Source organism: Pseudopodoces humilis, chromosome 8 (genome assembly GCF_049639895.1).
Source record: "Pseudopodoces humilis isolate 2021_Gansu_Grassland_sample_001 chromosome 8, ASM4963989v1, whole genome shotgun sequence".
NCBI classification, from domain to species: Eukaryota; Metazoa; Chordata; class Aves; order Passeriformes; family Paridae; genus Pseudopodoces; species Pseudopodoces humilis.
In genome coordinates, this window is record NC_142207.1 from 20,880,814 (window position 1) to 20,895,109 (window position 14,296).

General features: G+C 44.2%; 1 protein-coding gene across 2 annotated transcripts in view; it reads right to left on the reverse strand.

Annotated features, from left to right (window-relative positions):
• SP3 (Sp3 transcription factor) overlaps positions 1 to 13,449 on the reverse strand; it is a 33,690-nt gene extending 20,241 nt beyond the window's left edge. Inside the window, exons 1-4 of one of the 2 annotated variants that reach the window (XM_088058514.1) lie at positions 13,179 to 13,449; positions 12,714 to 12,844; positions 12,415 to 12,531; positions 846 to 2,211 (exon numbers count right to left, since the gene is read on the reverse strand). In XM_088058514.1, the coding sequence (XP_087914640.1) occupies positions 846 to 2,211; positions 12,415 to 12,531; positions 12,714 to 12,844; positions 13,179 to 13,185 (1,621 nt within the window). In that variant the 5' untranslated portion in view covers positions 13,186 to 13,449. Of the gene's footprint in view, positions 1 to 845; positions 2,212 to 12,414; positions 12,532 to 12,713; positions 12,845 to 13,178 lie in introns of those variants that run through there. The other variant, XM_088058513.1, reaches the window with a different exon arrangement.
• Between the last annotated feature and the right edge of the window lie 847 nt (positions 13,450 to 14,296).

Here is a 14,296-nt window from a genome sequence, read left to right on the forward strand (position 1 = left end):
CTGGTACAGCAAAATCTCCTAAACCACAATCATCTCTCAATCTTTTTGTTTAGGTAGTTATGCCCTGAAATTTGGAATGTACTATACCAAATTTAACCAAAAAAAACAGGCATGTTTATTTTTTCTCACATTAAGAAACACCTGTTTTAAGAAAATATTTCTTCTCCACTGAAATAAAACCGTGATATTTATAACTAATGATTGTACTTTAAAACATAATGCAAGTAAGCAGTACTGAAAATTCATGCATATTCTTAAGCATATACTCCATTTTGATATTTGCATGCTCGTTTCACTGCTGCTTACATGGATTTCCTACATCATAGTAATACTGATAGTAAATCAGTAGGAAATTAATTTAACAAAAGAGCAGATGAATAACACCACCCCAGGGGGTCTTAAAATTTGAAGGAGAAAAAAGTTGTATAAACAGAAATATTGGGATTTTCCATAGAAACTTCATCTACTCAGGACTAGGAAGAATGGGTATGTCAATGATACTGATGCCTTAGAAGAGTGGCAGCTGATTTCCCCCTTTTCAATTTAGTATACTGATCTTCTCCAGGTTAAGACCTTTAAGCACAAACACTGAAGTGCTGTTAACTAATATGACTACTTGGGAGCTACATGAGCTCATACTAAAAAGAGTGAGGTAGGACTACATTCTACAATTACAGTTTCTGATGGAACAGCAGTTTGAAATAAAAACTATCATCACCATGTTTAACCCACTATGTTTTGTAGGCTTCAATAGCAAGATAATGATGTTCTGATTATCACCATTTAAACCAACAACATGCAGTAATAAAAAAAAAAATCTTTTGCAAAAAGAGTAAAATAAATACCTGCAGGACTGCCAGCATTTTCTCCTTGATGCAGCTGAATACCAGCAGAATCTATGGAGTTTACTGTTACTGTCTGTAGATTTGGCAATTGAGCAGTGCTTAGACTAACTGGAGTTGATGTCAACGCACCACCTGCTGCAACTTGACCGAGAGTGAGAGTCTGCACAGGGGTCAGAGTTATTTGTTGACCAGGTGCATTCTGAATTTGCAAGTTCTGCAAGTTCTGAACTCCTTGCACTTGAAATGTCTGCCAGGTTATCTGCCCAGAAGGGGTCACTGTTTGTGCCTGAATTAAGAAAGTTCCAGGATTCAGCTGCAGTTGAAGATTTTGAAGAGCCTGTTGAGATAGACTTTGACTTGCTTGAACACCATGGATTGTCTGTTGCGCAATACCTTGTACAATCTGGGCTTGACTGGTTGGCTGCTGCGACTCTTGTAGCTGTATGTGTTGTACAATTGGCTGTGCTGTGGAGACCTGAATATTCTGAGCCTGTGTGTCATCAGAGACTGATGTCTGGATGTAATTTCCCTGAAGATCAGAACCATGAACTTGACCGCTAGTTGTGGTCAAGTCATTTGCATTTTGTTCCAATATACTTGAACTGTCTATGGTAACGGGCAATTGTGATGAAGATGACGTTGGCACAAATAAGTCATTATCAGTGGCAGTTTCTGTAATTTCAGGAGAAACTTGCTCACCAGTCCTTTCAGAAGTATCTGAACTATCCATGGCCTGTCCGGTATTTATCAAGTGCCCATCTGCATTAATGCCTGCTGTCATGGTTTGAGAACCACTGCCAAGTCCCAGAGAATCTAGATCAACACTATTAATGGGTACAAAAGTAATATTTCCTGGCAGTCCAAGAGGGACGTTAGCAACCACTTGTGCTTGGCCAGGGTAAGACGAACCACCAATTGCAACTCCCTGAACCTGGACTTGACCAGACTGACCAGATAAGATATTCTGAATATTAGCTGAAGATGTTCCAGAGGCAATGATGGTTTGATTCGAGCCAGGAATGATCTGAATTTGACCGGTTTCTTGATTTATACTGCTATTATCAGAAGAGGCTGCAAAGCCAAGTTGAACCTGCTGACCATCCGCTGTCTGGATCTGGGGTATTACTTGGTATTGAACGTTAGACACTGTACCATTCGACGAATCTGATCCTGGTGCAACAGAAAAGATTTGTTGATTTTGCAAACTCTGAATAGGAAGGACATACTGCCCACTTGAAGTTACTGTGGCAGCACCTGGAATCTGTACTATATTACCAGCTTCATCCTTTATAGTGGTAGGAGCTGCAGACAAGACCTCCCATCTGTTTGGAGCTCCAGCTAATTGCACAGAAGCCAAATCCCCTGTCTGAATAAAAAGAAAAAAGAAAACAAAAAATTAAAACAAATGTTGTACAGACTATGTGCTAGACCAGTCATGCAATTCAACACTAGATATTGATACACTACTGGAAAACATGCAGTATAGCTCATACAACCATCAGCAATTGGATCAAAACCATGAAATACAGACTTTAGTCTATACAGACTAGTCTATAGATCTAGTGCGTAAGTCAGGGTAGCCAGCCTGTGGGTCATGAGCTGCACGCTGTTCGCGAACACGTCAAATGCAGCTCCTATGTCATGGCTATGTCAGGTGACCAGCAGCAGGGTTATTCTGGTGGCAGGGCTGTTGGGTAATCCAAACCCCTGGCTGTGGGAAGGAGGGAGCTGGCAGGGGCTGCTGGAGTTCTCATCACCAACTTACCCTGGGACTCGGAAACACCCTTTGCCCAGCTAGGCACCTACTGCAGAGAAGTGGAGCAATCGCCGTGAAGCCAGTGTTGCCTATATCTCCTGGAGCTCCACTGCCTTTCAACTCTGTTTTATATTTGTGCATGCTGTGACTCCCAGCAGTACAGAAAATATTAAGAAGTGATGTAGTCATACAGTTGGAAGATAGGACAACCTCAGTTTGTTACACATAACACAAAGCTCCAGTATTTATAAGCTTGTAGGAGTTAGTTTCACTAAGGAAGAAGACTTCTAGACTAAGAACTTTTACACTGAAAAAATGTTTGGATTAGTCATATGCATCAGTTAGGAGGGGGAAAAAAATTATATTCATTAAGTTGGTACAACAGAAAAGGCCATTGTTTCAGAGCAGACCCCAGATGCTTGAAGAATCTATTATATATTTGGTTTTAATTCAGTAAAGAAAAGGTAAATTGCACTTACCTTTCTTTACCAAAGCAAGCTTTTTCAGAATAGAGTATTAAGAATTAGATTTAACATCTTGCAACGCTTAGCACAGATTTGTATAGTAAACCAGCTTGGTATTGTAAATAACCGTTAATCTAAAAAATATGAAGTAAAGTTTCTCCTTACCTGTTCTATCATACTACAGTAAACCAGTGGAATAACTTAGTATTAGCGACATGTAACTCACTTGTCTTACAACCAATTCAGCCCCACGAAACAAAACTGTCTCTCTGGCAGAGACCAGAGGACATAGGAAGAAAAGCCCTGGTTTGTCCTGCACTCATCTTGTGATCACTCCTAGGAGGGAAGTTACCAGAACATATTGCAACTTTTTTCTGTTGCTGCATTCTGACTCCCTTTAGAACAAAACCAGGACATGCAAAATACAGCACACATCTAATTCTTTCCTAACATAGCACTGAGACCTAGCAGTCTGAAAGAATCCTGCAATATGCACCTGAGTGAATTTAGTCCACAGCGTTAGATGGGACTTTGCTAGCTTCACATTCTTATCTTATTCCAGCCCATAACACTACAATGTTTCCATTTTAAGGAAAAATAACATATTTAAGTCTGAGTACTTATTAAAAGACTTTTTACTGTGCTTACCAAGCTTCATTTTCAATAAGGAATCACATAGTATGGTTTTAAATTCTTCTCAATAATTGTAAAAATCATTATTGTGCAAAAAACCAAAAGAATGCTAGACTCCTTCAGCTCTCAAAGACACAGACCATCGACTCTTATTAAAAGTTGGACTCGGTGATCCCTGGGGATCCTTTCCAGCTCAAAATAATGTGTTTCATAAATGATACATAATTTTTCAGGTAGTATATTAGTAAATAGATTCAGCATTACGAGAACAAAACTAATTTCATGGCCTTAATGCTTCAAAGGAAAAGAAACAGAAAAAGGATAATAATAATTGTCTTTTATTATTTTCTTTTCCTCTTATACTGATCAACCTTTCATTTAAAAAACATATCTAAATTTTTTAGTCTTTCAAATTCATAACTTACGATACTAGAATAAAAAACATGTAATATTCCATATCATATCTTACTTAGAAGAAGGCAAGTTCTATTTTCTTCTGCTACCACATTAGCTTTATACACTTGTGTTTAATATTGCATACACAGAGATACCAGTTGCTGAAATGCTGCTAAGAAAATTCATAACTACTCAATTCACAAGCATATAAATACCTATTAACTGAAGGCTTCATAAAATATCAAAAGACCTATAGAAGTCATGGGTAAACATCAATCAGAAAATACCAAAAGCAAAAATATTATTGTTATGTTTAAAGTGTGTCATTATAAAATAAATGTATAATATAGTGAGCTGATAGCTGTTAGAACAAAAGAGAAAGGAAAAGTAAACCATTGCAAGTCTGATATAATTTCTCACTGATTGAAAACTATGTACAAACAAATGTTGAAAGCTTCGGTTAAACTGGACTGATCTAATACGCAGTAACATGTCTACTCATATGTAATATTCTCCACAGAAATACTTCAAAGGGAACCTGTCTCCTTTGTGCTCCTTCATGATATGGAAATGACCTACTTTATTCTTCTTCCAAAACATATTTTGATTTCCATATTAGCATTTTCATGTTGGGCACACATCTCACATTTTCATGATCTAGTGAAATCTTCCTTCAAATCCTACTCTGTAATGATTTTAGCACAATAGAGCCACTCTTTTAGTAGATGCACTTGTCAGTCCATGGAGAAGTTCAGGGCAGCCATGCATGAGGATTTGAAGCTATGCTACACATACAACATAAAATGCCTGTTATTCATATTACTCTTACAGCTGGCTATATCAGACACCACCAGCTGAATCATGTGGAGGGAGGAGCAAAAAGAGGATGAAGTTTTCAAGAAGCTCTCTGGCAGCCATCAAAATTACTAGCATTGAAGCATAAAAAAAACAATGTATAGTAAAGAGTATTTGAGGATGATCTCTAATCTCAAATGGTCATCATCAGCCTGTCATAACAAGATTAACTGTCATGCTATTTCACAAAGTCTGTTGAGACAAGACATTTCTTGGACTTCTTTTCTTACTAACTAAAGAGTAATAAACTTTCTTTACGTCCTTAGGCAATTAAGCACTTTTGTAGTAACTCAGAAGTTCTGCCACTGATATATGAGCAGCAACATCTGCAGTCCAATAGCTTACTGAGCTTTATATTCAAAATACACCAGTTTGTTTGCTGTCTCAGCCATCCATGGAAATTATTTAGAGGGTAGAGACAAAGCAACAGTTTCCTTATCAACTGATACTCAGGCAGCAGTTATTTGGCAGCTGTTCCTTTAAAAGAAGGCTGGACTCTTTCAATCCAAAGACTCTGTTTCAAGAGGAAGGGACAAAGATCTGACGGAAGTTCAGCACTACTCAGCCAAGGAGGAGAGAACAGGAAGCAACAGGGAATTCACTGGAAGCAGCATCAGGAAACAAGAAAAAGAGACAGGAACAGAGCAAAGAGAGTAGCTGACACAAGGCATAGGATGAATTAAAATCAAATGATACATCCACCTGAAGAAAGGTCAAGTACCAACAAAGAGTGAAAGCAACAACCACTGTTCAGCCTGTCTTTTGATTCTTTAACAGGCCTTGTATAATTTCCAGTGGGTAAAATAAAGATATGTCTCTGAGAGAAGTCTCATCACTGAAGAATCATGAGCCATGATAAATAAAAATCTAGTAATTGTCTTGTTCAATATATTTAGATAAAATTACAGCAACATTAAGTCAAATGTGGAAGGAGATAAGAGAAAGAAGATAAAATACCTTTCAGAAGTGATCTAAACCATACTGAATGATAGGACTTTAAAAAAAATAAAATATGCTTCACCAAAGTAAAATGGAGAGGAGGAAAGAGGAGAAACACCCCTGTAAAAACTGGTATCTGTTGTAGACACCTGGATCTCAACATGTCAAATGGGCACATGTCATTAGCCATCAGTATTTTATCACTAAAGTCTACCAAACATTTACCTGTGCTGGTGAACTGCTTTTTACTGCACTTTTCAAAAAGTCATTTTTGCACCATTTAGTCCTGGAGCAAAAGCATCAGCCAAACAACCAGAGGTGGACAGATAATGAGTCATGAGCTCCTAAACATTTAAAAATCACACACCTAATGAAGAAGATTGGACACTGCCTCATCCAAATTGTTGTTTTATGAAAGAGTTAGGGTTCAAATGCATGGATTTAATAATACCATATGTTTACCCAGCTACAGTAAACTACATGTGCATTCTTAGGTCATTACAAATACAAGATAAAATGTACTTGCTTCAACTCTTTCATTAAAGTATGAGCTAATACGTTCTACCTGGTATTTGCCATAGGTTAAAAATGTGTTCAACATCAGTCACTGTGGTTCAGCTGACATAAAGCTGTTTGTTAAGGCAAATTAATTCTGTTGCATGTTTGAGCCAATGAAGCCACTCAATTTAAAGAAATACTTTTGCCCAAATCAAATGTTTGGAAAAACAAAGAGCACTTCAGGAAAAAAGAAGTATTCTGGGGCTGCTTAAAGTCCTATTTTAAAAGAAACTTCAATCTGGTGAAATATATCTGTGTCTCAATTAAAGAATATCTACATCCTTTTGCTTGAAATGGACAACTGGAGCCAAAACTTCGAACGGTTTGTTATCAATCAGCAGAAGTTCAGAACTTGTCTGAATTAAGCCAATACAATATCCCTGACCTTAGCAGAAACAAGGAAGCTGAAGTACTAAGAAACAATACATGGCAAAACAAGGAGATATTTTTAACTAGATCACAGGTAACTTCTTTTGTTTATTAATTATTAAATATATTATGTATATGAATCTCAATATAACTACATGCCAAACTACCATTCTGTGGAATGGTTTGTTTTTTTCCTGCTTTCCACTCAGGTCTGAAGGGTCTATCAAATCATGAAGAGAACAAGAAAGAGGACCTGAGAGCAGTCGGCCTCAACTTGATCTTTGGGAAGGCAATGGAGCAAATAACCTTGAAAATAACCTTGAAAAAATTAACCTTCAAATAACCTTGAGGGAAAAAAGGAGTTCTGTTCAGCAGTAACCAGCTGAAGGGGAAGGAAGGGGAAATAATGCTGAAATCACTAACTTCATAATGCCCTATGATGAAAAAACTAGCTTGGTAGATAGGGTTAGCCAAGGCATACTATTTATCACTACATCAGTCAGGCTTTTGACGCTGTCCTCCATAATATAAGAAAAAGCCTCCTTTTTTTTTGTATCATATGGGTTATCAAACACTGGAACACGCTGCCCAGATAGTGGAGTCTCTATCCTTGGATGTGTTCAAAGCCACTGGACACAGCACTGAACAACTTCCTCTCACTGATTCTACTCTGAGCAAGGAAGGGCAGACCAGACATTCTCCAGACATCCTTACCAGCCTCAGCTTTCTGTGAAATCTTAGACTTCTTACTAGTGTTTAATATTAGAGAACTTTTTGTCTATGCAGTTTTTAAATATGGAAATGTTTTAAACCATACATTCTCTTACTTTCTCCAAAACTACTAGGAGAAATAAAACAAAAATTTTTAAGAACATCCCTAAAGCACCTTCTTATAAAGGAACTTCAAGATTTGGTTCTGATCCAGCATTAGAAAGACACCAAATAACATTTTAAAATGCGAGCTTCTGGACACCAGCAGGACAAACACAGTTAGCCATCACATTCTAGTGAAACTTCTTTGTTTTGCAAAAGTAGAGAACAGAGAGAAGCAAGACAGTTCCAAGTAGACTTTTCTATAGTGGCTGAGCATGTTCAAGTGCATCTGTTTGCATCCAGAAACCTAGCATCAGGAAGCTATCTTATCAAAAGCAAAAATGGATGTCAGAATAATTCTGAACTTCCTCAAAATGATCATATAGGCCAGAAAACCAAGTAGTATGGTTAACTCTGACACGTGGCATTCGTGCATATTTTTACCTAGTGGAAAACATGAAATTTAAACTGTCTTCCTCTTTCTCCATCCTGTCAGCACTATTCCTATTTCCTCCTATACTGAGTTTAAACTAGGTGCATATCAGATGGTTAATCTTCTGAGGCATAAACCAACCAGAATTCCAGACTTTCACTTAAAGTTCTGTGAACTCAATTCTAAAGCTCAAGATATGCCAAAGCAGTCTTAAAACACTCCAACCTTTATTTGCAAAAGATACACAGAAATGTTTTGCCTACAGCAGAGAAATGATACTCATCTTCCCCAGATATGCTACTTATTAATCTGTCCAAACGTTTTCCACATCTTCTTGGCAAGCAACAACACAAATAAATCATATAAACCATTCCTCCCAACCTTTTTGTTTGTTTTAAGACTAGCAAATCAGTGCAGCCCATTTCACACAAGATGCAGCTACACACCTCAGATGGGGCAGTTGTCTCTGACAGCTCCCATTCCTTGGCAGCTGTCTGAGCCAAGTTTTCTCAGCCAGCCCACTACTCTTCCCAATTCTCCCACCCTCCAGACCTCCCACACAACCTCCCATCAGTCTTGCACTGCATCCTCACCTATCCAATCCCACCCAGCACAACCATAAGAATGGCCCTTGTGAGCATGAGAGTTCCAAGACAGCCTTTAGCTTTGCATTACAATGAAGTAAAAGAACAAAAACAACTGGTTATCATCTCAGCTTTCTATCTTCTTAAACAATCATCTGATCATGCTACAGCTGTACAGCTGGTCATCAAGGCTCTATTTGACCTAAATCTGTCTGCTCTTTTGTTTCCTCCCTTATGCACAGCTTTACCATCTTCTGCTTTGCTTCACATTTTCATCTAATGCTAAAATCTTTGCTGATGTTTAAACTGGAGTGAGTGTTTGTACTTAAATGAAAAAGAATCCTAAATGTGAGTTTGAAGTAGAATTATTAGTCAAAGATAGAAGACCCAAACTAAAACCTCTCAGATTTTAAACTCCCAAGACAGAGAAAGTCATCCTGAGAGGCTAAAACGTGAGCTGTCATTCAACATCAGGCAGTAGCACCTACCATCCCAGCAAGGCTCTCACAAAGATCAGCAGGCAGCAATACTCAAGGCAAAGTTCCCATGGCAAGTGTTTGAACCAACCATGGATGTACCAGTACGGCAACCAAGTAAAAGATTCTCAGATAAGCAAGCCACAAACTCAGGGCCATCTACGTTAATATCAAACACCATCAGGCAACATACTGGTGTTGGTTGATCATTAGGCAGGGTAAATCACGGTGTCAAAGCTGAAAGACAGCGGTCTTCGTCAATGTACAAAGATCGGGTCAGCAGTAATGCCTGCTAGTGCCTCTCATCCAAAACGAAATACAGTTCCAACCAGAATCATCGGCCAAGCCGAAAACCTTGCTGTCTGAAGACAGCCTGTCAGGTCATTGACAGGATGGAAAGGAGAAGAGGATTGAGTTTAGTTCTGTCCATTGGCTTCTTCATTTGCTTTTTATTACAAGCAGCTTCCATTTTCATTAGTCTTTTTACTTCCTCACTAATCCTTTCAGTGGTGTAACAGCAATGCCCATTCAAACAGTATGCCTGGACTCCGATACTGATAGAGAATCACAGGATAATTTCAGCTGGAAAGGACTTCTGAAGGTCACCTGGTCCAACCCCTGGACTCAAAGCAGGGCCAACTAGATTATTACAAACACAATCACATGTGCTCCAGCTCTTCCCCAAATCCCAGACACGCAATATTCCCCGCACTCCTATGGGAGTTTTGCTGCTGCTTTTAAATCATACTGCTGGTCTCTTGGGGAGCAGCTGCAGCATACCATTTCAGCCAGGAAAGCAGTATGCTAGCCCAGCATGCTGGCTCCAGCCCTGCCAGTTTCTACCAAGCAAATGTCAGTAAAACAGTAACAAAATAACCCTGAAACAACAGCACCGCTACCTCTTTAAGTGCAGGCTCTTCAAGGACTTCTAGGAGGAAATACCTGGTTTGACTTCTATTACCCATTTGTGTGGATTCAGAGTTCTACCAGATGATCAGCAGTCAGAACTGCAGTCCAGGTATAGATTATAACAGGAAAAAGCTGTCCTCCCACTGCAACATTAGGCACCATCACCCATGCACAGGTCTCAAACTGACTGAGATATACTCCTAGGAAAGGGATGAGCACCACAAACTGCAGGAAGACAGTTATGTCTGTCTGTGCACATAGATTTCATTTCCCATATGACTTATGAGGTACCTACAATTTAAGCCTTTTTAGCTTCTTCCTCCTTCTTTCACCCTCTAATACAATAAACACAAGGGTCGAGGAAAAAAAAAAGAATCTTTATCGCACTAAATCTTTTTTGTTTTTCTGTTTTTCACAAGGAATGTATTTCAGGGCCTTTGGTCCCTCCCCTCTCTTTATTAAGGTCATCTTAATTAACTCCAGTGTCTAGTTCAGCTACTGCTAGGTATCTCCTTCAATTTATATTTAGTTTCCACCCAAAATATTCTGAATCATTCAAGAGTTATGTTGTAGGAGTGTAAAAATTACCAGAATGCTATAACCTAACTCATGGAAGATATGTAGGAAGGGCCTATCTGCATGTATGGAAAGTAGTGAGTGAGCTTATGTTCACTTAGTTTTTAACTAACATTTTGGCTTCTCTTGAATTACATTTGCTTTCCCCTGAAAAACCTCTTATACATTAACAAAACAACATATTAATTTAATAGGAGTAAAGAAGTACCACAACAAAACTGCTTTGCCCATTTTGAACTGCTGGGAACCATTTGTCCTGTGCCAGCATTCCAGTATCCTGTCAGACCTACTGCTTATCCTAATCAATCAATCCATCCCCAAGATGCACAATTCCAGCTGTACAACAAGAACAACCTTAAAGGTGGATATAGGAAAGCAAGCAATCATTTAAACATCATGTATTTTTCAGTATGTTTATGTCCTTCAGCACTGTATGCATCCAGTATTATAAAACAAATCTTAAAGGTACCAAGCACTTTACATCTAGAAAGATTTTTTAAAGCACACTGCTTGAGCAAATAAATAGGCTTGGTAGAACGGATGCTTGAAAGGGGTCAGAATCTTAATATATTTTCGAGCTCTGTCATTAGTCTACAACCTACTGCATGACCTCAGATGGCTATTTTGCTTCAGCTTCCCTTTATGTAAAGTAAGCTGTAATCTACAGATGAAAAGTATTTTAAAGTTTAGCAAGTATTTAGAAACTTCTACCACTAATAGTTTGACATTCCTTAAAAGCTTGCCAATGCCACTCCATCTAACAGTACAGTGCTTTTCAATTTTTCTCCTATTTGCAAAATTCTAACACCATACAAGGCTGTTGTACAGCAAGTTTAAAAAACAAGACTTATTTTAAAAGAATAAAAAGAAAAAGACTTTTTTTTTGCTAATTTTAAAGATGTTCTTGTAAAAAAAATAATTAGAGGAATATGTGCAATTTTCCAAGGGCTAAGGCCAAAAAATTGCATCATGTCATTTTAGAAGGTATTTTGGAACTCTGTTTTAATTCACCAATATTTTTAGGTATCAGTTATTTAGAAATGCATAATCTCTTTGAATTTTATGAGCATATGTCAACACGAGATTTAGCCAGACCAATTAAGGAACATGAGTTTTCATTAGGCTTTTGTTATGGGGATTGTTAAAACAGCTTCAGCAAGAATACGTTTCTAGTCTACAAGATCCATCTCATCACACCAGGTCCCGAGGTCATCAAGGCTCCCTTCAGAGGCGACGGCGCATGAGAGATAAGCACAGAAAAGGCTACGAGGAACCGCATGATAACTCTCCCTAGAAAAACAGCGCGATACAGGAAGCAGCACTCCACCACCGCGCTCGCTTCTAAACAGCCATTTTACTTCACTACATCCTTCCCTACAGCCAGCCTTCATTTTGTGTTCCTGCCTGGCTACGCGGCTCCAGGCTGACAGCCTGGCGAGGATACCGGGGGCGCGCTCAGGTGGAGGTGAGATGCCTCCCAGCCTCTCCGGGTTCCGAGCGAGCCGCTCCGGTGCCAGGGTCGGGGGAGGGAGGCTTCCCGCCTCCCCCCGTTTTTGAAAGTAAATGAAGGCGCCGCTCCCAATGGCGGGGGAGGGGGGAGCTTGGCTCCCTCCTCCTCCCGGGAGCCCGGCTCCTCCTGGAGAGGCAGGGGAGCCCGGGGACCCCTCTCCTGGCAGGTCGGCCCTGCTATCGTCCCTCCCCCCGGGCGGGCAGTGCCGTGTGTCCCGTCCCTCCCCCCGGGCGGGCGGGCTGGCTGTGCTGTCTCTCCCCCCGGCAGGCCGTGCGAGAGCGGCGGGGCGGGCACTCACCGCTCCGGCAGAGTGAGAGGCAGCGGCGGCGGCGGCGGCCTCATCCTCCTCCGGCGACGGCGGGCCGATCTTGCTGCAGGTGGCCGCCAGCAGAGCGAGCGGTGACGGCTGCGCGTCCTACCCACAATGGGCGGGTTCAGGGAGAGAAGGGGGGTGGCGGTTAGTGCGGGACAGCGACCGGGCTCCTCGCAGACGCGCACACAGGAAGCGGCGGCGGCGGCACCGGCCCCGCACCCCCTCACAACGTGTCACCCCGGGGGGAGGGGGGGCGGGGGGGGAAGGGGCCCAGCCGGGGCTGCGCTCCCCTGGGGGGCGGCCCCCCCGGCGGAGGCCGAGGCGGCGCCGTTGCCGTGCTGGAGATACTCGCTGTGGCTGCTGCTGTCCACGTCTAAGGCAGCCATTTCCTCTTGTTTCACGGGCTTCTCGGGAGCTGCGGGCACAGCGGGGAGGGGGAGGGGAGAGTCACTGACGGGAGCGATCACCCCCCTCCCTCTCCCTCCCTCCCTTCCTCCCTCCCTCTCCCCCCCCCTAACCCCAGCGCTCCCCCCGCCCTCCCGCACGGAGCCCTCCTCCTCCTCCTCCTCCTCCTCCCCGTGCTGCTGCCCCTGCCCCTCTTCTCCCTCCTCCCCCTGCTCCTCCTGCTGCTGCTCTCAGTGCCGCTCTCGCCTCGCTCGCACACGGACGCTCCGGGGCCGGAGCGGGAACGCGCAGGGCCGGAGCAGGAGCGGGGAGCCCCCGGGGCGGCTCGGTCGGTGCGTACGTACCGGTCATGGTGTGAGTGCGAGCGGCCGGCTGGCTGGCTGGCTGGGCGGGAGGCAGGCAGGCAGGCTGGCTGGCTCGCACACAGGCCCTGCTGGCTAGGGCTAGGCGGCTGCCGCCGGGGACATGCTTATTGTGCTCACGGCGGGCTGAAGCGGCGGCGGCGGCCCGAGCCTACTCCGGGTTTTTTTTCCTATTTTGATTGACGGTGCGGGAAAGCCGAAAGGTGGGGCTTGCCGCGGGAGAGGGGGCCCGGCCGACACCGCCGCCCGCCCGCCCGCCTGCCAGCCCGGAACTCCCGCCCCCGCCCGCGCGCGCGCGCTCTCATTGGCTGCGCCGCGCCGCCGCCGCCGCTCGCACGGGCCGCCCGGGCTGCCAGTCACCCGCCGGGGGCGGGGGGGGCGCCCCATGCCGGGGCGGCTTCCTGTTTGCCAGGGCTAGTGCGGGGAACAATGAGCGGGACCCGCCGGGAGCCCGCGGCCCGCGCCGGCCCGGGACCCGCCGCCGCGCTCCCCTGACACCGCGGGACCCGCCCGCCCGCAGGGGTCAGCGCACAGGCACAGCTGCGCGGCGGTGGCGCTATCCCTCCAGCCCCCACCCCCGCGCCCCCGCTGCTGTTGTGCCCGGGGGGCGCCGGGCCAGGGCTGCGATCTTTCGAAGTCTCCCCGCCGGGGCTGTCACTCACGGCCGGCGACAGCCGCGGCTCCCGGGCGGCGGCCGAGCAGCGCCTGGCCGACAAGCAGCGCCGCCGCGCTTTGTCCCTCCGGCGCTAAGATGTCGGCGCGCGGTCCCCAGGGGAGCCGGTCCGCCCGGGCGGGCGCTGCCCCGGGGGTGCCGCCGGCCGCCCCCCCGCGGCACCGGGCGCCCGGGTCAGCGCCGGCCGCAGCCCGGGAGCAGCGCACGCTTCAGCGGGCCGACCCCGCCGTGCCGCCGTTGCATAAGCGCCGTGGCGGGCTCGCACCTGCCTGACCCGGGCGGCGGAACCTAAAACCTCCACTGTCTCTAAGGCAGAACAAAACTCGTCCAGGATAAGGCCGCGAGTTAGGTTTCAGCGCGACACGTTCTCCCAGCGGGAGTACCTGACCTGAGCTGGGCACCCGGGCCTTGGCACGGATCGAGCATT